This window comes from Strix aluco, chromosome 12, assembly GCF_031877795.1.
Source record: "Strix aluco isolate bStrAlu1 chromosome 12, bStrAlu1.hap1, whole genome shotgun sequence".
Lineage (NCBI taxonomy): Eukaryota > Metazoa > Chordata > Aves > Strigiformes > Strigidae > Strix > Strix aluco.
In genome coordinates this window covers 27,012,975-27,038,695 of record NC_133942.1, presented here as the reverse complement: position 1 = coordinate 27,038,695, position 25,721 = coordinate 27,012,975, and the positions used below count along the sequence as shown (strand labels likewise).

The following is a 25,721-nucleotide window of genomic DNA, read 5'->3' as shown; positions in this document are numbered from 1 at the left end:
GGAAGTGTTTAGGGAAACATTAGACAGGACAACATCCTTCATCCTCAGAATTCTTCATGCTAGATACTGAAACTGTGGATTCATCCTGTGTCTTATTTGAATTTAAATTCCTGTAGACTTGCTTAAATCACACATTTTATAAATGTTTATGACACCTAAGAGGTTTCTGGAAAGCTGAATGAGAATGGACTTGTATTTTGAGACTGAGAGGAAATTAGAATCAAATTTTGGTATTGAACTGTATTTGCAGTCAACAATAAAGAGTCAACATTTGCAGAAGCCTGCGGTACTGTGAGGAAATTTGAATGCAGTTTATCTGCAGTATATGATTACTTGAATTTTAAAAAGATATGGCAGTATCATCTTGTGCACATTGCTGTTGAATGCAAGTGACGCATTTGGAGGTATTAATTTACTTAGTCATCTTTCGTGTTGGTCATTGAGCTTACTAGTGATCAGACATTCTAATCTCTTGAAAAGAAACAGGCAGTGAGAAACCTGTGGTATTAATTTAAAGCAGACCTCATGACAATAAATACAGGGAAAGGTAAATGTGCATTTTTGCTTACAAAAACTGTATTCTTAGTACAATAACAGATATTTTTCTTTGTGAAAATGTAACACTACTGAGGCAAAGCTTTGGGATACACTTATCTCATTGGGCCTTCCTGGCCCTTGTTGGTATAGATATTGGAAGAAGAATATTTGTTGTGGTTTAACTCCAGCTGGCAACTAAGCACCAGGCAGCTGCTCACTCACTCCCCCCACAGTGGGATGGGGGAGAGAATCAGAAGGGTAAAACTGAGAAAATTCATGGGTTGAGATAAAGACAGTTTAACAGTAAAGCAAAAGCCATGCACACAAGCAGAGCAAACCAAGGAATTCATTGAGCACTTCCCATGGGCAGGCAGGTGTCCAGCCACCTCCAGGACAGCAGGGCTCCATCACACGTAACGGTGACTTGGGCAGACAAACGCCGTCACTCCCAACATCCCCCCCTTCCTCCTTCTTCCCCCAGCTCTCTATGCTGAGCATGACGCCATATGGTCTGGAACATCCCTGGGGTCAGCTGGGGGCAGCTGTCCCGGCTGTGTCCCCTCCCAGCTCCTCGTGCACCCCCAGCCTCCTCGCTGGTGGGGAGGTGTGAGCAGCAGCAAAGGCCTTGACGCTGTGTAAGCCCTGCTCAGCAGGAACTCATACATCCCTGGGTTATCAACACTGTTTCCAGCACAAATCCAAAACACAGCCCCATGCTAGCTACTCTGAAGAAAATGAACTGTACCCCACCCAAAACCAGCACAATATTGCATGAAATCTCTTGAAGAATTTTCACATTTCGGTTGGTCTGAGGTTAAACTGATTATGAGATCCTGCTTTTTCTTGCAGAATTAAGAATTCTGGCAAAAGGTGGAGATTTTACTTTCTATCTGATCTCTCAAATGCTACACTTCGATATTTCTTCAGGAAAAAAAAGATGATAGCCCAAGTCAGGTTCTTAAAATCAATCAGAAATGGAATAGTTTGTTCCCTTCCTTAAGGGGGAGGTTAAGGAAGGAGGGCTTTGAAGCTAGGTGACAAGCCAGAAACAATGGGGAAAACACTTGCATACCCAAGAACAACATACAGTGAAAAAAGTAACAGAACAGAAAATGAGAAAGAAAAGGTTTATACATCCTTGAAGCAGAAACTGGTGCATAATGTTGTACCACTGATTGTGGTTGCCCAACTTTCAGAATGTAGTAGTAAGTACTATGAAATGCAGCTCCTGTGACATGGAAACAAATCTGACATTGTTCATGAGGATGTTTGAAGATTACTGGATCAACCTGGAACTGGAAAACCAGCAGCTTGCATGTTCTGTATTCTAATTTCTTATTCTTAGTGTAGTAAAGATTGTGTTTGGATACCTCAGCTTTCAATAGACAACTCAGGTTTTATGTCAGGTCTATCTTCTCGTAAATGAAGTGGTTGACAGTTGAATTTGTGTGTCATTTTTGTGAAAGATGATGTGTTGCAGCTAGCAAAAATGATGATACATTTACTGCACTCAGTTTGTATCATCACATTGCATCTCAATGAACTAAAAAGGGCCAACTTGTTTCCATAAAAAACATACAGTTCACTGAAACACCTTCTAAAGCTTTGGAATATACTTTATCAAAGGGGATATGTAGGGAAGAACTTGTACAGAAATTTTTACTAAACACAGTGCTGAAACATTCCTTCTACAAATACATTTGGCAATATATTCCTGTTGCAGACTGCTTAAAAGAAAGCTTGACTTTTTGCATAATAACAATGTAAGAGATGATGCTTACCTTTGAGTGATTTGATACACAAAGTAGTTTTTGTAATGAATAGTTGATTTGTTCTTCAGAAACAGATGCTTCTATGGAGTTATAAGAGAAAAGAATTGATTGTATGTTTTTTGCATAGATCGGTTAGAAGAATACTGCAAGCTTTTGTTTCAAACAGTGAATGTTTTTGTGCTAGCTACTAAGTTATGTATCAAAACATGTAATTAGTCCTGTGAGTTTTGAAACATACATCATGTAATATCTTTAATGCTTTGGCTGTAATGTTTAGTACATCGAAAAACATGACATCATTTGAGTCATGTATAATCTGGCTTTGATACCAGAACCACTGAAATGATCTCACTCTTGTCTGTAGATTCTAGATATAGGTATCTAAATTAATTCCCTATGATTGATGTTTTAAATAGAAACTGTTTTTAAACAGTTTCTCACTGTGTATGTAAAACATATTGTGTACTGCCTCCATTGCACAGATCCACTGGTTTGCTCCACAAGTTGTGTTTTGCTTTGGTTTTTCTACATCTTTAAGTTATTTTCTAGTGTTGGAACTTGTGTCTTTTATGGTCTCCGACTTACTGAATCACTTCATTTTAATAATTCTTTCCACAACATCTGTGTTTACTTCTGGCAGGTAGATGAAACATTTTTCATGCATAGTGTTGTAGTGCTGGTGTTTGATATAAAAGTGTGGTAAGACTTGTGAAGAGTATCAGTGTTGAATATGCAGAGGCAGGTGATGGAGACCTTGGTGGTTGGTGGTCAAGGTATGAGAATATACTTTTCATGAAATATGTGCCATACTGTTAATTTATTGTGCATACGTTTCAGTGATTGCTTAGGATATATTAACTAGTAAGAAGGTGAATCCTGGCTGGAAACTGTGTACTTACTTGAAGAAGTGACCAAAATTGGAATTAACCGAATGCCTGTAATGCATACACTGGCCTCTTGTCTGGAGGAAAATAATGCTATGTTAACTTCTTTACAGTCTTATGATTACTGGCCTGTTGGTTGTTCATCTCAGCAGTATATCTGACAGGTGTCTGGGCAGCACAAGGAGTTCTCTATCCTGTTATTGACCTACTAATGCTAACTTTGGAGTGAAAAATACTGTGCTACAGTAAAATGTCTAGTGTAAATACAGAGCTGATATGGTGGTCCTCTGTATGCATATTATAGATCTATGAAGAGCTCTCAAATGCTATTGCCTCTAGTCAGTTCTGCATGTCCCTTTCCCCATCAGGATGGTAGTACCAAAATCTTTGCTCATTTTCTGACATGCATTTTTAATGTGGTTCGGAAATATTACCTTAGAAGGAAGTGTCCAAAATAGACCGAACTGAATCTATGTCTTTGGAGGTACATCTTTAATAAAAACTTTTCCATGTGGTCCAGAATGTTGTGTTGCTAGGTGGCATGGTTTGTTCTTAATTTTCTGGATATTTGTAATGTGGAAATAAACATTCTGAGCAAATGCTTCAGTGTCATGAGTGCAGAGTGAAACTGAAAGTACAGTTCTTCTAGGGAACCAAAAGCAACATGTTAACCTGTTGCACTTTTCGTGTTTGGATCGGGAGTGCATTTCTGAAACATCTCTCAGGCGTTTCTGTCTACAATGATGTACTTTGCATTGTGGAGTAGTTCTGGAGTAAATGAACTGTGCTCATCTTGATTGGAATTAAAGTGGAAGATGCCTTACAAGGTTGACCTAACACACTTAACTGCAAGTGTGCAGTCGGTCTGTGGGACCAGAGTAGAGTGAATCTGAAGTGTACAAGGGAGGAAAAAAGCAAGCTAAAATGCATATTATGTGGAATTTGTGTCCCCATCACCAGCTGTTTTGCACCACAGATCTGCCATATCTTATAGTGTGGTTGTAACTTAGTAATTTCTCAGACATGCTAAACCTTACTTTTTTATCTTTTCAGGTCAGTATGGAAATCCTCTAAATAAGTACATTAGACATTATGAAGGATTGTCTTATGATGTGGATTTGTTACACCAAAAACACCAGCGTGCCAAAAGAGCAGTATCACATGAAGATCAGTTCTTGCGCTTAGATTTTCATGCTCATGGAAGGTTAGTGATATTTTAAAAGGTATTGGTTTTAAATATTCATATATGTGTTTTAATTGTAGTGAAAAGGTAAATGGTGAAATACAGTCACCAGACTAGAATACACTAAAATGCAGTGCTTACAGTATCTGTGAAGTACTTGCTCTGATGTTCAGTATAAGTGTAAAATTGTTGCTTGTAATCACTCATTCAAACTTCTGGTGGTAACTATTAATGCACTTTGAAGATTAAACAATGGAATCATACTGGGAACAGAATGGTAGTTGATTCTGAGCTTGTAATGCAGCTTTGGCATATTTTTTGGCAAAAATTATGCCAAACTGCCTGAGGAGATTTAATTGAGAAAGGAAATTTCAAATTGCATTTGAAACTACAAAATAGGCCCAAAAAGTGTTATGTTTCATGTGTAATGGTGTCATGTGTTTTCTGTTCTATTGTGAAATTTAGCAGTTACTTGACATGGGAAAAACATAATTGCTGTTACAAGACTTGCTTTGCCTTGCATTTAACATGTGATTGTAAGATGCAGTACAAAAGTCTGATATTCAGTGTGAGCAACTGAAGTATAATTTGTAGGTTTCACTTGGGAAGATCTCTTTGTACTTAGAATTGCCTGCTTTTTGTATAACTGAGGAGAAGCAGGGAGAGAGTGAAAATATTTGTGTCTGTATCTTTGTTTCTTTGACTCACTTCTTTGCAGCACCACTGTCTTAATGTGTATGTAATGCCCTTGCTTTTCTAATTATTTCTGTTACAATTTAAGTAATCAGAACTTGATAAATAATTGCTAGCCGTATGTAGAAACACAGGAAATTTGACAGAGCAAAAGTAAAACCAGGTCTTCTAGATCTGGGTGTGGTATATTGTTTTATGAGTAAGTGTTCCGCTTCTGTGCCAGCTTTTGATTTCTTCAGGGAACGAAGAGTGGCGGCTGGAGGTGTGTGGCGTAATGGCTGAATTTCAGTGCGTGTTCCCAAAAGATTAGCATTAGGGTTGTATTGGTCACTGCTGTAGAACTGCAACCCAAATCCTGGATTTGAAGTCCTGGTCTTGAAACCACGTTTTTGGGTGTGATTTTTCAGGCCAGGGAATTCTGTTATTTAAAGAAGAGTTATACTTCTGCTGTCTCTGCTGTGGGTTCACAGGCCACCTCTAGTCTTTGCTATTAAATCGTTCTAATAAGACTGCAAAGTAGAATGTTCAGAGGCTTCTCATATTGTAAACCTTTCTGCTTTTAAATTAAATCTCCAGTAAGGTTGCAAGACAGTGAAGTTTACTTTGTCTGATGCTGCCGCTCTTAAGCTATGCTTTTGCTGGTTAATTTAGGATTACCAGATTGTGTACTGCTGCAGAGAGGAACAGGCCTGACCGCATTCCCAGCATCATCTTGGTGCTAGCACTAGTAGGCTTAAACCCATGCAGGGGAATAGGATCTGGGAACTGATCCAGCTGAAAATTATTTGGGAAAAAAAAAAAATTCAGTATGATTTGGAAGGCCGATGGAGGGAGGATGAGACCATTCTTTTTGGGAGCAGTCCACCTTTCAGTCCACTTGAGCAGGATCATCTTGTCACTGGTAAAGATCCCATAATACTCTTCTGTAAAACAGAGCTGTTAGCTTAGCCTGTGCATTCTATCTGTGTTAATAAATAAGGTAGGCTGAGAATCTTTATCATATAAAAATGTTAACCGTACCTACAATAATGACATCTAAAAAAAGATTTTCTCTCCTACTTCATGGATCTTAGTCACACCAGACCTCAGACAAAGGTTTATAAAGATTTTGCTAACAGCTACTATTACTCATGAAGGAAAGTGTTGGTGTTTTATATGTGGAATTGATTCTAAATCCCTATGCTCCGAGGCACAAATCAATCATTAACTGAGGAGGCTGAATGGAAACGTGCTATAAGGTCAAACCAGTCCATGTTTTAGGATTTTGGTAGTTCTCTGTGACACATCTAACACTTCCTGCCAAAGAGAGGGTAGTTGACAGGCTGTAAGTTTAGTCCACAAATTCCTGTTAATTGGTCTGTGTTCTTACAAAATACTTTTTTCTTTAAATATGAATTAGCATCAAGTGAATTGTTTTACTTCATACAGTCTATTTAGTAGCTTTGAAGGTGTATAGCAGTTTGAAAAATTGTACAAATAGGATTGCCTTCCTGTAGTTGCAGCTAGTTTATTGTGAATAACTCTAAGTGATGTTTGTCATCACTGAAGATGGCAACCTTAAAACCTTTCTATCAAATAATCTAACTACTTTGGTCTAAGGTAGGAAATAAAGCTTTTGCAAAATGCTTAAGCCATTCAGATTTAGCCCATGGACTCTTAAAGTGCTGTTTTATTTAAATACAGGTGATAAAACTTAAAGGCAGTCAGGTCAACATGGGGTTTGAGATTCTGAACATGTAAACCTGATTTTTTGAATGGCTTTATACCAAATGGTTAGTTGAGACTTTGTCCAGGTGTAGTGGTTTATTGGCATACAGCTGTCCAACTTGCTTCTCCTTAACTTAATAAAGATACTGAATACAGGAGTACTGAAATGATAATCTTCTGGTTTGAGTTGGCTTCTGAGGAAATGGCTGTCTTCTGTAGCTGGGAAACAATGGGAAAAGCTGTCCTAGTATTTACTGCCATTCACTGCTGGAAACAGCAAATGAAGCTCTTGTGCTGTATCTCAGCTACCAGTTTGAACTTTATAAACTTTCCATTTGTGCCAGAGGAAGCATCTGTTGGTCATGTGGCCAACAGGTCAAGATGGGGAGGCGATTTGGCTAGTTATTTTTCAGCGAGATTCATTTGTCACTCAATTCAGTCTATAAGCAAACCTGCTGTAGGAAGAAGTGGTGCAGAAATAAGCAGAAGTGATGAGAGGGAAGATGCAATACTACCCTTTGCAGTGGCAGTGCTGACATATACCAGATTAGCTTTCATCAAACTTAGTTTCATTGTCCAGAAAATAGCTGGCAGCTACAAGTATTTTGTGATTGTGTAAGTAACATCTGTTCTTTTCAGTAGGCTGTTTGGATTTAAGAACTGTATTTCATAGTGCCATTTTGTTGAAAAATGAAAAAATAAAACCAAAGTTTAAATATTTACACCAAGTTAAAATATCCGTTTAGCCATGGGCTATAATAAATGTTTAATAATGAAATAGATACTGTAATGATGGAATTAAAACCAAAGCTACCTTTTTTTTCACGCCAGACTCGGTAGTTCTACAAATGGGTGTATAACATGCCATCCTTGAGAAACCCTGACTTGTTTAACCTTCATCTGAAACTTAAGTGCTACACAATATACTGTTAAGAACATAAATTTTTCAAAACTTTTCTTGTTGGGTAATCCAAAATACAACTTGTTATGGCAGATGTAATAAAACTAAGCTGTGCATACCTATTAATTCTTTTGAATCATAAACCATGGAGTTTAGGTGAGTTAAAATTATTGCTTTACCAGTGGTGCAAAATATGCTCATTTCTAAAATGCTTCAAATTGGAATGAATATGAAGTTTTAAAACAATCCTGGACTTCTACCTGCTTGTTTATATTGAGTGTTTTAGTGTGAGTTAATTTAAGGTGCCCTTTGAGTCCAGGGAGGATAATGAATGCACAGCGTTAATATTAACCAGCTAAGTTCCTGGTATAAAATAGCTTTTGGGCCCACTACACAACCCTTTCCCTCGCCCCCACCCCCCAAAAGAGAACCGAAACAAAAAAAAACCCCAAAATATATGGAATGATTTCGTAGAAGAACAATGCTTTTGGCACAGGCTTGAGATGCAGTGAAGGTATTTAATATGGCATAACTTTCTTCTGCGTGTCAAGGTAATGCCAGTAATTTTGAAAATTAAGTTGGGACATCACTAAAACTGCTACTGCATTTTATATCCTTAGTCACAAAATGTGCACTTGCACTTGTTAACTTACTGAGCACAACCATTCCCATGCAGAGAAGTTGGAAAGTTGGTTTCTTTACTTTTATTGCAATAAACATTGTAATATATTAATCATAGAATGTCTTAAACTGAATTCCTATCAACTGTAGAATGTCGAGAAATATACTGGATACTTCATTCATAGTGATTTCATTTTGAGGACAGATCTTGAAAAACTTGTGATATCTGATGTTCTCTGAACTATAACTTTTTACCTAATGAGAAAACTGAATTCCTGAGATCCTGATGCATTCAGAATAAAGGAACTACATTATAGTGTTTAACTGTACTGCCAGTCAACTCTTTACTTAATGCATTCCTAATAACTTACGCTTTCTAATTTTCTTCTTAATTTGTCCTGTTAATCACCCATCCACACCCACTTCCACTCTTTCTCTTGGATTAGTTGATGACTCTTGCTAGGGAAAGTTGCCTATGCAACTTGAGTGAACAGCTGAATTTTTAAGTGGTACTTGGTAACACTTGCTTATTACTAAATTAAAAGATATATTGACAACTTTTCAGATGTTTTGCAATTTAGCTGCAGTTTTCCTTAGATTTTTACCTAAAATTTTTAACTTTTTTTAGAAAAACCTGTTAAGTTCAGATATGCTTGTTGGAATATATGGTCTATACATGGTCTTTATAATAGGAAAACTGTTACTGGAAATGCTTGCAACATGACTTCTTTGTAAGCCATTCAAATAAAAAGACCTTTCATGTGGTTATGCTTGTGAATATTAAAGCAGTCACTTGCTGAATATTGTTAGGTTGTTCTATAAAACCTGAGAGTTTAAAAATACGGGCTTCACTAATAAAAATGCTTCTCCATGTTTTAATTTGGGCTTACAAGTCATGGCTGCTAAGTCCAGATTCTTTTAGACCAGTGTATTCCAATCTTAAAAACTAGCTGAATACAGCGTTAAACTCATGTCAATATTAGATCGTTATGTCAGTTGGTGCGACTGGAGTAACATGTTCTTCAGCCTCCCCCACCTTATACAGTTCGTCTGGACTCGAAGTACTTACTTTCTTCTACTGTGCTCCAAAATGTGGACTACGAATCATATTTTCAGATCAGTCTGCGTATACGCTTGTAGAGGCTTGCATTATGATAGTCAGAAACTTGAATACCTTCTGATTAAATATGAAACGCAAGCTTTGCTTCCACTGCATTAAAAATCAGTGATACTGGTCATTTGTAGTGATCCTTGGTGACCATTAGGCATTTTCCTTCTCTTGTTTTCTTATTCACCAGAATGTTCTTGCTTACCATTCTGTGTCACTATGAGGGCATACCCCTCTGTATCCGAAGGAGCATGCATCCAGCTCTGCTCTGTAACATTACAAGTACAATGATAGGTGGTTTTTGGAGGGAAGGGAGTTTAGAATAATCTTACTATCCTATCCTTTTTGGGTTTGTATGGGGAGTGAAGGAGAAGAATTTTTGTCTTCATGGTTCTATATAAAAAGGTGAATAGTATGCATCTGCCTAATGTGGTGAGTCCAGTGGACACCAAGATGTGGTCATTATTACTTCAAATAACTTGACAGCTAAAGTGCCTATCGGTTCTTTCAAAGGTGACACTGGGTGCCAGGAGTCAGGAAGATGCCGTAAGGCAAGCTTCCACTTAAGGCTGTTTTGCCTGGTTACGTCAAAGTGCTGAGAGTAGTGTTTGATCAATAAGCAGCTGGAAAAAACTGCATCAGTCTCAATACTGCTACTAGTAGGGTACTGCATGTTACTGCATGTAACTTTTTTCCTGTAGTTTGTGAGCAAAGTTTCTACAGTGTCTTTATTATTAAGAAAACTCTGTGTAAAGCTACAATATGTTGCAGAGTGACCATGTGATTCAGCTGCTAGGTGAAAATGTTTTAACTGTCACCCAGTTTGGCAAAAAGTTCAAAGATGTTTGCTTCTTAAATACTACTTTTTACAGTGTTTTGCATTGAGAAGAGGAGCTTCTATAATGAGAGCTGTTGTATTGTGAAGTTGTGTGGCTTTGAGTCTTAATCTGTGCTTCCTGCACCATTTGGCAAGGCATATTTGTGAAGCAGTGTTTGTTGATTGATTTAATACTGATTTTTTGTGCAGTATCTTTTTCATTAATTTTCATTATTTTGAACGGCTATCAGTCATACATTAGTTGAGCTTTCTGGTACAGTCGTGAATGGCAGGAGTGGACCACAAAATTTGAGAGTTCTTAAGTATGAGGGTTTTTTTATTCTTGGTTCTATAGTAATCTAATCCTTTGTATTGTCTTCATTAGTTGGAGCTGTTAAATGTTTTGTTTAAATAAGATAGTTGTTGACTGTATTCGAGTAGGTTATGAAAACAAAGGAGGCTACCTGCACAGAAATTGTATTTGATATGTTGAATTTCAAAGGTAATGTTCTCAGCATGCTGCCATGCTGTCTGAGGTGGACTGAAGTAACCGAGCTAGTTACTCTTGGATTAAAGAGGACTTTATATTGTCACCTTCAGTTTTTTATTAAACACTAGATTTTTTTAAAATGGCATTTAATTTTTAAATACTTCTGTAATTTTGCATGCAACATAGCACTCAATTCATGAAGTGGCTTTGTCTTCTACATTCTGTGAATCTGTCAGAACTTAAAGCGGATTCACTGTTACTGGACTAATCTGAAAATTTATCTGTTCCTCAGTTCCGTGTGCACTTGAACAGAGTAATTTCTTAAATAGGTTGTTTTAGTGGTCATCAAAATAGGACTGACTGGTTAGCTTCTGTGAGACTTAGTAAAATTCATGAAAATAATTCATATAAGTGACAAGGTTCACTTACAACTAATTTTATATTGTCCTGAATTTAAAAAGAAAAAAATAAGAATCTCTTTAGTTCTTACTGTAGTCTTTTCAGCTTTATTCAGTGCTCTGTGACCATTCTTCAGTTTTGTAGGTAAATTTTACCTTGCAGAATTGGGAAGCAGGAACCTGAGTCCTTACTCATTTTTTAAAAAAAAAAAAATCTAAAAAATATTTTAGAGGCTGATCTCTGGGTTAAATGTCTTGCATTTTATGAGTTTAAATACAGTGAGCTGGAATATGTGTAGCCCTCAGGAAAGAAGATTCAGTTTCACTCAGGTTTGTCTAGGGAACGCCTGGTACAGTGGCATCAGACTAGTGAGACTGCCCAGCTGAGGTACAGGGTTTCCCAGCCATACCAGTAAAATTGGTATTAATGGTTTAGAACTTTGCTCCTTGGCCAACAAACTTTAGTAAACATGGCCATGTTCTCAGAAAGCCATGTTAAAACAAATGTTTCCTATGTGCTCAGCTAGCAGATTTCTTGTCTTTCTATGTCTGCTTCACTAAGAAAGTGTCTTTCTAAACTAGTTTCTTAGTTTGAATTCATGTAGTAACTTTGATGCCTTGTGATTTTATTCTAGTACATCTTTACCTGTTTTCTTTTTTTGATCTTATGTTCTCAAATGATGTTAGAACATGGCACTGCATATAAATATTCAACTTCATGTAAATACAAATGGAAAGGTTATTTTGGATAAACAGGAAACCAAGTGGCAGAATCTGCACTTAACTTCCCAAAGAAGTTTTACTGAAATGAAAAAAAAAATCAGCGCTGGGTAAAGACTATCCTGCTCTTAAAAAATCTGTACACCATACTCTTCAGGACAGAGAGATACTTCACTGACTTTCTTAGAGTGTAAATTAGCCAACATGTAGCTACTTGTAATCCTGCTTGGGTGGTTTCTGTTACCTGAGCTAGCTTAGGTGTTCGAAGCTATGTATATTACGAATAATCAGTGGCAAATTGTTTAGGATGAAGGCTGCATCCTCAATTGTGTTCCAGAATAACAAGCTTAACAAGTCTGACTTCTGAAGGTTGGGAAAGAAATCTCTGAACAATCACAAGTGCCACTTCAGAGGTGTTGATGGAAAACAAATATAAGCTGCAGGCATTCTAGCAGGGATTGCTGAGCTTTGCAATGCTGTGGAGATTGGTTTTCAGATAAATACTTACTAGAGGGTGATACCCTCTATCTGCATCTAGGTGGATAATGGAAACCTGGAGACCCTTTCATGTGCTGTTTCAAAGATATGTTTTCTTTAGTGTCAGTACCAGGACCATATGAATTGTCAGTTAAAAGATGATGGAATATGTTATATGGATTTACTAGTAAGTGTAAACAGTGTAAAAAATAATGATGTCCATAAGTGTGATGGACTTAGCTTGCAAGCAGTCTAAACACAGCATTAAATTGTTAAGCTGTCTTCTATTTAATATCATTCGGGGTTAGAATGAGTCTGACAGTCTGTGGGAACCAGGCTTAGATTTTGAGATGCCACATGTGGAAGCAGTTAACAAGAAGGACTCAAATTATTCTCCCCTTCCGTTTATAGACCCCTTTCCATTTTTCAGAGAAGAGTCTTTCAGTTCTTAAATGGGGAAAGTAAGGATAAAAGAGTTGCACCTCAAGCAGAGTAGTATCTTCTAGATCCTCACTTGTGAGCAGGCTCATGGAGACACATCTGCAAAGATTTTTCTGGTTTCTACTGAGAAGAAAAGAATATGAACCTAAATGGACTCTTCGTGTACTGGAGTCATGTTCCATACTGCTACCAACCCATCACCTTCTGTTTCCTTTTCCCAGCCACTTCTTCCAGCTGTGGAGTAACTCCTACATCCTTCCTTTGTTTAAAAAAAAAAACAACTCATCTGTTCACTGAGTAATTCTGTGTGCTCAGGCTGCCACTAGTTACAGCAGTTTGACTGAAGAGAGGTAGGAAAGGGAAAGCACCAAGTGCCCTTTTGTGTACCACTGATAATAGCTCTTTCTGCCATCTTTGGAAGTCTGCAGACTTGCTGTCAGTGTCCCAAAATATTGGACATTCCATCATGGCAAACTCACCGATCTTAGAAGGTAACACATACTAAAAAGAAATGGAATAGTAGATTAAGCATTAACTCTTACATGTACACCTTTATGTTTGTTTTACCAAGTGCTGTCAGTATATACACACAGCTTTTTTCTCTTTAAGTACTTGCTCTGTGATTAGAGCATAGGATTGACGTTAACTCGAGTCTGTGGGAAATTACTGGGTTTTAGCTAAGCATGGTGTTCACAAGGATTTTTTTCTTCAATTATCACTGAGTTGCTATGTTACATACTTGCAAATCTGACACACCCTCCCTGAGGTAAGCTAATTTGAAATAAAAATCTACCTCTTGATAGTCTTTAAGGTACTGCCATTAATGATTAAGATGTATTTTATTATCAAAGCAGATGATATAACAATGTAAACAGTTTTACCAAAAATTCTGTCTTCAAGCAAATGAGCAACCGTACAGTAACCAACTTACAGCCTGTTACCATATCAGTTTTCAGATACGTGTAAGACGGAAGCAGCAACAAATAATTAAGGTGAAAACTTGGTCTTAATTAGTTTAATCCTATTTGAGACCACTACTGCTGGGAAATGCCTTATTCAAGATAGTAAGTGTGTAAATAAAAGAAGCATTATTTTTCTGGAAATAGTTAATCCTCTGCCTGCTGTGTAGCCAGACTAGAGAATAGCTTAGTTTACATTGATATAGGTGCTGGCACAGAGAACTCCATGCATGCTGTAGAAATGGTAATTACCAAAAGGCGTATTTGAAGCTTCTTATTTCTTCCATTGTGGCTAGTTTTAGAAACTGTATTCAGGAATAATGCAGACAAATTTTTTGAACTTCTCTGGAGTCGTCTCCCCTCAGAAGAATACATGAAGTTACTGGATTTAAGCCAGGGAAGAAAAATGAGATAGATTCTCTTTGAGATAATTTTGAGAATGAGAGGGACTAGCTTATATTCCTTTCAAGAAAGGGGAAGAAATACTGGCTTTGAAGAAATTTAGAGTAAATATTAGAACAACTTCTATATTGGCTGAGATACTGAACTTTAGGTGTCCCTGCCAACTATCCATTTGTTTGAATCAGTCGTTGCAATCTGGAGTCTCCCCACCTTTTCAGTGCAGTTCATTTTATTGATACTTGTAAGTAGTGCATTAAGATGTCTCTGCATAGATACAAAAGTGGAATTTACTTTCTTTACTGTAGGTTTCATGTGATACGTGAGGTTTTATGATTGTTTAAAGTTTGGTGATTTGTTAATGTTGTTAATTCTTGGAAGTAGAAACAAATGAATGCTTGTTTCCCACTACCCCTGACCACCACCACCCCCCCAGTTGCCTCTCTTTCCCCCTCCCATTTTTGGTGGGGAGTACTAAAGGAAGATTGGTCACTTCATTTTTCATTATTAAAAGGGTGAACAGTCCAGACAGATAATCTTTTTGCCTTCAAGCATGTTTGAATGACCAAGAAAATGCCTGTTCAAAACCAGGTGTGAGATGATCAGGTTATCTAATAGTTTAACGAAATTAAGAAATCAAATGGTCAGAGGCTTGTTACTGTGAAACACACCTGTGTTATTTTGTATTTGAAATACTTTTCTAAAAATGTATTGCATAATCTTGTAGCAATCTGTCCTACAGTGTTTTTCTGGGTTGCTTCTTCATGTTATCTCCTGATCCTCGTGAACCTCTGTGTTAGCGAAAGGCAGTTTTACAGAGCTAGTAAAGAGTAACTTAAAGAAGAATTCTTATTTTTTGTCTCTACGTGATATTAGAAATACTAGCTTTCTAGCATAAAACATACCTTTCTATCCGGATAGCTACTGCTAGCTGGTGTGTATTTGTGTTACAGAATAGTGAACATGAGTCGCTAGAGCCTTTACCAGATTTTAAGTGTAGGTATGGCTTTTTCTCTGTGGTCTTGAATTGTGCATCTTAATGTACAGTTGTTTCAAAAGACTTAGAACTGTAGTGTCATTTAATATACAAGTGAAGACTGAAGATATATTTTGTATATGCTTCAGCTGTACTAAAAATGAATTAGATTTAATCGGCTCACTGTGGCACTTACTTGTTTTGGCTATTGTGCTGTTAGCACAAATGGATACTAGCTTTCACTATGGAAGGTCAACTCTGCCAGATAGTATACTGTCTATACTGTCTATACTGAGAGACTGGTCACTTTTTTAGATGAAGAATCTGACAGATGTCAACTTATCGAGTTACTTTTTGTGTAACAAATTGGTGACATAACTATAACATTCCTTCAATTTCGTGATTGTGCAGAAAGAGAAAAAATATAGGAAGAAAATCAAGAGTAAAATTGGAATGACTGAAGTTTCAATAACTTCACTGATCTGTATTTGCACAATGTGTTTATACAAAATTTAAGAGAATACCAAATGAAATTCTGAAGCAAGCTGACGGTTGTCACAGGTATGAATTCGTGTCAGGCATTTTAAAACACTTCAGTTACGTTGCTTGACTTCACTGAACCAAACTTTTGTTTTTGTACAAAGAAAATCGAGTATGTTTCATATAAAGATAAGCAGTAGGATTTGTATCAAAGAATGCTGTAATTTGAACAAGATCATTCAGTGAGCTGTTTACGTAGTTGTGCATGTAACTACCAGTTTAAGTATTTTTTTAATGAAATGTTGTTGCCCATCTTATTTTTTGAGTTTCAGTTGAAATAGTAATTAGCTCACCTACACTTCATTTACATTACTGAAATGTTGGCAGTGAAGTAAAATAAGCTGATATTTGCTATCTCTTCTGCTTCACAGTGCTGTGAAGTAAAATAGCTGCTTTTTCTCTTAAGCTACACCTGTGTCTTCTGGAGGAATGGGAACAAGTGTATAGTCAAAGTCAGCATTTTAGATTTATGCATTTAAGTCTAACCCTGTTTTCTGGCTTAAATCCTATAAATTTAGCTACTTGTATCAAAAGCATCTAAATAATCTTCCTTAAGAAAATCCTTCTAGGCTATGGTTTAATTCTTATACAGTATAAACATTTTTATAGATAAATTTTACAGGGTCTGCAAACTGTTTGCACAAAAATGTTGGTTAAAAGTGCTTTGCTTACTGCTCTTCTAATTGAAGCTCAAACAAATTTACTATCTTGTTTTATTCTTTATACTTTAGACACTTCAACCTTCGAATGAAGAGAGATACATCTCTTTTTAGTGATGACTTTAAAGTAGAAATATCAAACCAAGTAATTGATTATGATACCTCCCATGTTTACACTGGACACATTTATGGTAAGTACAACACTTCTAAATGGATTAAAGTGCAGTCATTTTAAACAGGAGGCTTTTAATACTACATATAGAAAATTAATATCTGTATGATTAGGTTATCTTCATTATTAAACTTCAGTGCATCTAAATGCATTTAAACTCCATCTGCTTTTATTCTCATATAAGTGTCACACTTAAAAAATGTATTTTACCTAATAATTTCATATCCATAGAACTTGAAGTTCAACTGTGTTTATGAACATACTCTTCATAGAAATCTGATGCATTTAAAAAAAAAAAAGGAAAAAGTTGTCTGCATTTAAAAAAAAAAATCAGGTACTGTTCTTAGTTTAAAGGAATATAAGGAATGAAATACTGCTATCATTGGGGATAATTACCCGATTTCAGTAAATACAAAAGATAAAATTGATTAAAAAGGAGGGAGAATTAAGGAATTAAAAGCAGATGAAGAGAGAGAAGGATTAAGACTTCTGTCCCTCTTCATAGTCTGTTTGGTTCTGATGGGAATCTAACTGATTCCTGAAGATCTCTGTAAGTAATGTCCTACAGTCTTGAAGTGACTTGTAAACTGTGGAAAGAAGTATACATGCTTAGCAGTTTATATACATCTAGGTAGACCAGTTTACCAGTTGACTTAAGTACGGCAGAGGGCTTTTAAGGTGTGGGGGGGTCTTCTGTTGTGTTTTTTTCTTGTTTAGTGAAATAATTTCAGAAAAGCTTTTGATTCTTTCCTTATTGCTGAGGGATGAGGTTAGAGGTTCCCCATGTAGCTACTCACTGGGCTTACTCTACATTTTGTTTTAATCCTCTTTACCTTTCTCATTCAGCCCAAATTTGTACTTGTCATGAGGATCACGAACAAATTTAGAGTAAATAAACTGTTTTGCTGTTGGTTCTTGATTTCCATTCAGATCAAGAGTCTTCCTTCCAAGTACTCTGAAATTTCCAATGATACCTGGCTTATAAGTTCACAATATTAATGCACATTCTAATAGAATATAGTAAATAAATCTGGGATTACCTACGAATATCTTAAAACTAGTGTTCTGCAAAGCCTATTTCTACTTTTTAGTGCTCTCTCAGAGTTGTATGGCATATCTTCAAGATACTTCCTCCAAATTTCAGTACCATGTGTAAGCTTTATAAAATTCTTGATAATTGTTAGTTAAAAATTAGTGCTGGTTAATGATAAGAATTAGTATAGTTCTGGTAATTTGATAGTGTGATTCTGTACTCCTCTCAGTGGAGGAGTATATAAACATTCCTTTAGTGATCTTTCATCCTTTTATGGGAAAGACTTGTTAGGAATGCTGCATGTTGTAACTGTCAATGATTAAACTTTGACAGTTGCACTTTTCCAGGTTGTGACTGTTTCAAATACAAATCCACTCCATCCCACATTTAAACCTAGCTACAGTTTTAAGAGGCTTATGCTTGAAGAGAAAAATGGATGCCTTGAATATAGAGAAATCTTTCTTTGAAAGCTTTCAAAGTTCAGTATACACTCGGATTTATTTATTTTTTAATAATTGTATGAACAGATGCATAAGGACAGGACTTGGATATAGGATTACATGCTGTATACATGACAGCTTTAAAATAGGGAGTTGAATTCTTAGTGTGTGCTTTTTAAACATGTCACTTATGCACCTCATTAGGAAGCTATTGAACTTACTATGATTTTGGAATAACTGTATGTCTTACTGTTGAATAATTTTAGTCTTAAATTCAGACACAAACTTTCTGCAAGAATGTCTTACTGCTGTTATCCAGAATCTTACTACTGTATAATTCATACAGGTTTTTAGCAGTTGGGAACTGATGCGCAATCAGGATAATCACGCAAGTATCATGCTTTAGCGTTGTCTGCTTAACACCCTGGGTAGTGTGTGTGCTTGAAGTTTGCACAGGACGGGAAGTTTTTAGAAAGGTATAAAAAAAACTAATGCACTTTTTTCCTTAACAGGTGAGCAGGGAAGTCTTAGCCATGGGTCTGTTATTGATGGAAAATTTGAAGGATTCATCCAAACTCACAGTGGGACCTTTTATATTGAGCCAGCAGAGAGATATATTAAGGACAAAAATCTACCATTCCACTCTGTCATTTATCATGAAGATGATATCAGTGAGTACTTCCATTTTGTGCTACAGATGAAATAAATTTTTTTTATTAAATGTCAAAAACTGTAAGCCATTTGTAAGCATCAAATGAGACTTCAGCTTGCATATGACACTGAATCATGCTGTCCTGGAGTGATTCATACAGAGTTACGGTGTGAAAGAGATTTATGGCAAACCAAAGTGAGTCTTCCTTATTCTGCCATTTTAAGAAATCCTTAGCAGTCAGGCTGAAGTGTTATAAGCAGTGTATTTTCTACTCAATGGATACATGTTTCTTTTGAAAAATGCATTCTTAAAACACTCTGTACTGATTGTTTTTCCTTGTGATCTGGGAAATAAAGGATAATTAAAGTTCAAGTCACTAAGCATTTAACTACATCTAGCTTCCCCTGCGTGCATAGGTCACAGATGCTTTCTTTAGGTGTGGTTGCAGCTGGTATGTCCCATTTTACACAGTAGCTGATGGAAATGTACAAAGAATACTACTTGAATTTGAAGACTATAGCCCCAGGAGTCTAGCTTTAGTTGTAAATGTGCAGAAGGATGATAAAGTACTAGGGGATACTTTTATGTCTTCAGAACTGATGCATCAGGGTTCTCATGCACTCTACCTGCCTTTTTATGCATGATTGGTCTTCAGCTGTAAGAAAAATCAGTTTTATTTGATGCTCAAGTAACTTGATGGTGAACCCCAAAAATACTGTGATATATTTCAGTCCTTACAAGTCGGTGTTGGCAGAGAGTCACTTTACCTTTCGGATATTGAAACTAACAAGTCATGTGTTTCAAGTTAACTTTGTTTAGGACTTCAATCTTGCCTAAAAATCAGTTTGAAGTATAACTCCATTTAAGACCTTGTCCCATCAGGCCATTGTGCAAATCCTAGAAGACTTGTTTGAAATCTCATTTGGTATTGCATGAAGAGTCTTGGGTTAAATCAGTAGAAATTACTTGAACTGCTCTCTTGATGGTATATGTATAAATAATTTTCAAAGTTACATCATAATGAGACTGTATTGGGAAAAGAAATGCAAAAGTAGGAAGATGAATGAAGAGAATCTCTGGTTGCGATTTGGCTTTGTATATTACCATTTTGTCTGTGCTGCAAGCCAGTGAAAAACGCAGGGTTATTGCATAATACTCTCTCCAGTTACTTCTCTTGCATGAATGCAGTGAAGAGAAATGATCTTTCTCTGCTAAAAACTCAGCAAATATTGTTTATTTTTTCTGATTGAATAAAGCTTCTGGAATACAGCTCTTTTACATTCGGTGGCAGTATGTATGCTGTCTTGGAGTATGTTAAAATTGCTGTGATCTAGCAGATATGTTTGTCCTTGCTGTTATCCCATTCTGTAAATATGATTACTAACCCAAAATTAAATAGAAGTTGCATAATTTTAAAGAGCTTCTGAATGACTGCAGTTACTGAATTTTATGTATGTTATGAGCTACACCTGTTTGCTGACTAAATGTGTATCTTCCTTGTGAATAACGTTAACTTTATAGGATAATGTTCCATATATTGCTTTCGATTCTCAAAGAGAAGTTGCAGCATGTGTTTAATTTTCAGCTCTACAGAGCATTGCAGGTGAAAGTCTGAGAAGGCAGTTTGCCTTGCTAGCTGCTGTTGGAGTATTATAGGGTTTGCTGCTGTAACAGAAGAGAAGTGAGAAAAAGTAATAAAAAAAATTACAAAAGCCTGGTGTAAAGCCATAAGGTATGTCTGTTTATAACAACATTTATGTGACTAATTTGCACATACTTCTAAATTATTTGTGATGTTTTATAGGTCTCACCGAAAAGTTCCATTCATCAGCTTGATACTGAGAATACTGGACTACCACTTAGTGCTTTCTGTAAATGAGTCACTGTCTGCCTCACAAAGGGTTTTATTAACCCTGTTGTAGAAAAGAGCGGGAGGAGGGAAGTCAAGGGACATAAGGTAGTAGAGTGATTTGCCCAGTTTTCACGGGGCAAGACAAGCAAGAAGATTGTCTTATGTCCCAGTTCCTTATGCTGTAAGTAGTGGGTGACTAAAAATATTCTCTTCACTGTTATCAACTAATGACAGAAATGGAACTGTACCTTAAAGAAGCAGATTTGATTTTATGAAAGTTAGTATGGCTGTTTTGTAGGAGTGATCTCTGGAGGAGTAAATGCATCGCTTGAGAGCTGGAAAAAGCTAATGATTGAATTGGTTCATATTAATGTCATATTAAAGTGAATGGGAGCAGGATATGCTTTTTTTATAATTATTTTAATTATTCAGGTGATGGTATGTTGGCTTTCACTGTTTTTCCTCTTGAATGTAGTGCATCAAAACCATCAGTTAGAAAAAAAATCAGATTATCAGAGGGGATTGTCTTAGATCTATTCCAGAGAGCCACATTAAAGCAGCAGTACAATATGGCTTCTAAATCACCAAGTGAGTGAACCAAGCTTGCTCAGCGTGGTTGAAAATAGCCCATCCTGGAGCTAAGTCTGAGCAGCACTACTTGAAAATGGACCACTCCTGCTGGTTGCTGTTAATGCAGAGTCTGGTGTGCGTGTGTTCTGATTGTATAGTTTAACTTTTTTCATTGGTATCCTAGATGCCTCTAGGATTTCTGTGGTCTGAATTATCTGAAGTATACAACTGCTTCTGTCACTTTCTGAATAGTGCTTTTGAGGTTAAAATTTTTTGCCTTTCATGAGAGCTATTTTTGCATTGAACTGCAGCTCCAAAAAAACCCTAACAACCTAAAAAAGCTTTACAGTAGCTTTAAAAATCAAAACAAGCATGCAAATCTGTTGTTATTGCTCTAATCTAAAGCTAATTTGTGAAATAGTCAAACTACTAGTACCTCACTCAGGACAATAAAAATGCTCACATTTCTAACTCAGGAGAGACTGGGGGAAGAAGTCATCTTTGCTTTAATTTGGGATATTTTTTGGCCACCCATGTTTCAGCCTTTTGAAACAATATGCTTTTTAGTGCTTTTCAGAAATCACAATGCAACCTATGATTAGCATCTCAATGAGACCTTATTCAGTAGTTAAACAAAAGGTTTTTTTGTAAGTAGGGATTATATTGTCAACTTCATAAGGCAGCTTTTGTCTGCTACAGTGAATGTGGTGACCAGTGGAAGGCAGCCTTCTATTCATGACTCAAAACACAAGTTGAATGATTTTAGTTTCTAAACCACTCTTGATCAAGCTGGTTTATGGTTTAGTGCTAGAAAGATGCAAATTGCTATTTTTATTAAAATATTTTGGGAATTTTTCTTTAAGGATTAGGATTTCTCTGGAACTGTATTTACTTTATTTAAATCATGTATGCTTCAGATGTATCCCTGAGTTCATACTGTAAAATACAAGATCAGTATTTCCTCAGATCAAGAGTAGACAGGACAGTCCTGTTCAGACCTTCAGGAAAATGAATGTGGTCATTTAATTGCCTTTACGGTCTTGGAAGAACTATACAACTAAGAACAGAAAGTATTTTGTAATTTTGCAACGCCTGATCTGCTGAATGAACTGACCGCTGCAAACTGTGTATTATTAGTGAGAACTTGGTTTCTTTTTTTTCATATTGTGATTGTTGATTTAATAATGAAGGTTTACTTGGCAGTCATCATGGGAGCAGAGTGTGACAGACTGCTTGGAATGAAATCTATAATAAGGATTTTTTGGTATCTGCTTCAATTTGAATTTTGTTCTGACAGTATTGCTTTTGATAGTATTGAGCAAATCTTTATGGTGGCCGAAGAACTGAATTGTCATCATTTTTAATGGAAGTTTGATGTCATATCCTTGTCCCAGATGCCTAAATCCAGTATCCATTAAGTAGTTAACCTAAATGCTTAACAGATCGTGCTATTTACTGACAAGCAAAAGAAAAAAATTAATGTGATCAGGAATCTCTGTAGTAGGTAGTGCCTCTTTTAAAAGGGTAAAAAATCTTATTTTGAGCATCTGTAGTTGCATATATCATCAATAATGACCTGCCATCCAGTTAGAATAAGATATTCTTGTCAGAAAATATGAAAAAAAAATTTATTGTTTTTTTAGGTTTATTATTATTATTGTTACATTATTATTGGTTACTGTTTTCTAGCATTATGTCAGGATGTACAAAAATTCAAAGTGGAAAATGGGAAACTGGACAATATGGGAAAAGAAGAGTAAAGTAAATTTGGTTTGCCTGAGGATTTTCTCTAGTTAGAAAATTGATACTGTAATTAAACTCTTTGATAGACCTAATGGAAAGTAGGCTTCTAGTTTTTTCCTCAACTCTGCATTGACTGTAAGCAGTCATTTCATGGTACAGGCATGTGTTTTCTCTTGACCAATTCCCAGGGTTGTGGTAGGGATAGGCTGAGAAGCTTCTTGATCCCATAGAGCTGGCAGAAGGCTGTACCTCCCAGAGCATTTAAAAGTATCATGAGAGCATGGATCAGACTTCTGTCATGTGGGCCAAGACTGTCCAAGTCATCTGACGCCATGTGGTTTCTGCTTGCTCCAGAAATGGAGCTGCTGCAGGGCATGGTGGAAATCTCAAAAGATGGAGAGGGAACAGTGCCTTCACAGTTTGGGGTTACTGCAGCATTTATCAAAAGAAAGCTTTGTATGCAAATTTCTCTGTAAGCTAGAGGTGGTTCCAAAATGAACTATCCTATATTACGTGCCTCCCGTGTATAGCAGGGTGGATTCAAATCTGTCCATGGGGGAATTGTCTTCTCCAGCACATGCAAAACCTTGGCAATTGCTGTTGCAGACAGTTTCATGTTCAATTCCTTATCATTTTAACTGTCATACTTTAAAAGTGTTTCTTACTAGATTATTGCTTTTGAAGTGAGAAATACTTGTTTAAATTGAAGGCGATCAGTATTAAAAATGTATTAAGGGATTTCCTAACCTCTTTGGGAAACACAATACAGAGGAAAGACTGCTTAATTTGTGTAATGCACTGCATTACCACTTGCAGGAGTTGCTTTAAAATCGCGATGGTTTTATGTAGATGAAGAGTGCTGATGGTGAGGCAGTATTGTCCATTACTCCTGCCCTTGTGTAACGTGCTTTTGTCACAGAGGTAAGTGGTCAGCAGTGTGAAATTGGGTAGTAGGTAATGAAAATTTTAGTTAAATACAGTAGAATTTATTTTTTTTAATATTATGGTGGGAAGAAAAAAGGTGGTGGAGATGGAGAAGGGAAGGATCATGTCTATAATACCTTGCTCTTAACTCCAATCTAGTGATAGTAAACACTACAAAAGTGTACAGATGACCTCAACAGTGAGTGACTGGTGCTTTTTGTTTAATTTTGTTTAATATTAATAAAATTTAATATAGAAAAGCCAGTGTTCTGCTCTGTTGCTAATCAAATTGGGTGAGGTGGCTTACAGTAAGACCATTTTTTTCCTCTTTTTCTCTCTCTCTGTTCTGGCACTGTGCTAGAGCTAACCATACTGGGAGGAATATAATGAGCAGCAGTTCAAAAATGGTATTTGTGTGGTGTTAGAAATTGAAATGTGGGAAACTAATATGCAGAAAATCATAAAATAGAATTACAAGGTTCTAATAACAGTAATTCACATTTCTGTAAAATAGCGAAAGCAAAATACCAGTTCTTCCAGCAGTCTAGGATTTTTTCGAAAACCTAAGTACTGCATCTCTCAAAAGGTTGGGTTTTTTTCTTTCTAGACCTAGTCCAGGGTGAAATCCCCTGAAATGCATATAATGTGGGCATCAGGTCCTTGGTGCTGGGTCTTGGGCTTTATAAATCTACTCCTTTGTGTTGGTTCCATTTACTCTATGATTCTGCATCTTCACACTTTCTTAAAAACTAAAAAGAAAAAACTCCACCAAACACCCAAACCACCAAACAAAAATGAAAAACTAACCCACCAACAGCTCTGAGAAGACAGCAAACCTTGGTAAAGTTTAAACATTTCTGACAAAACTTGCACCCTGTTGAGATGATGGTGAAACTGTGGCTTGCTCTACAGTAACTGGCTTCTTAAGTATTTACATGTGTGGCTCCGTGATCTGTACTCCATTATCTCTTACTGGGGCACCAATTTATAACGCGATCCAATCTGCAGAGAAACTGAAGGGGCAAGACCTTCCCTTCAGTACTTCCTTCAGAGGAAGCTTCTGCAAGTACAGATTGCTTACGGATCTCCAGGAGGTACTAGCAGTCAAAACCTGAGCACGTGTGTCTGAAGCATACTCACATGTTGCCGTGAGATCCACATCGACAAATATTGAAAGAATTACCTTTGGTAAGCAGCCAATTGTATGATATTCTCACTGAGCTAGTTTGGATCTCCAGCATGTTTAACTATGTGTACCCAGATAGTACTACGGTTTTCTTTTTAAAAATTTAAACAGTCAGCTATAGTAAGGAGGTGATGAAAATGTTTCTTTTCAGTCTTGTTTTCCTTCGCCTGTAAGCTTTAAATCTGCACACACGTATACACATACAGACATGGATCTCTTATCCTCAATTGTATTGTTTACTTTCCATAATGGAAATTGTGCATTTTGCCTTGTCAGTAAAATTGCTAGCAAACTCATAATTCTAGAATTGTAGAGTTGAGTTTGAGATCACTAGAGTTTCGGTTCTTATGTATTGGTAGTTCAGCTGCATAATACAAAAATTTTTCAAAAATTCCATGGAACATGAATAAAGTAATAGAATCATCCAAGAATGTTAGGAAGGCTTTTTAGCTTTAGTTTACCAAGTAGAATAAAACCTTTCTCTTATCCAAGCAGTCTTTAGTATACTTGATCTCTAACAATTTTCCATTGTGAGTTCATTTTTTTAAGGTTGCTGTTAGTTCAAGCTAATTGGTACAGCTGTGTAAATAATAGCTCTTGTTCTTACCTTAGACATTGCTCATTATATTTTCTTTTGCTGTCTGTAAGAAAACAGTGTTAAGCAATTATCAAATTTGTTCTGTTTGTAAAACTAAGAATGTATCTTAGTAGAAATGTTTAGTGAAAAAGACATCTGCATAAAGCTTGAATCTTAGAATGCTTCCCTCAAACCACATGAGCAATATTGGACACAAACTGAGCAAGTTGCAGTGATACAGCTGTATTTTGCACTTGGAATTTGGAAACTCAACCTGGCCTTCCTCTTTT

At 36.5% G+C, this 25,721-nt stretch overlaps 1 protein-coding gene across 1 annotated transcript in view; it reads left to right on the top strand.

Moving 5' to 3' along the window:
• ADAM10 (ADAM metallopeptidase domain 10) overlaps positions 1-25,721 on the top strand; it is a 50,007-nt gene that overhangs the window by 7,668 nt on the left and 16,618 nt on the right. Inside the window, 3 exon segments of the mRNA XM_074837536.1 lie at positions 4,247-4,397; positions 16,355-16,473; positions 18,440-18,598. Of these exon segments, the coding sequence (XP_074693637.1) occupies positions 4,247-4,397; positions 16,355-16,473; positions 18,440-18,598 (429 nt within the window).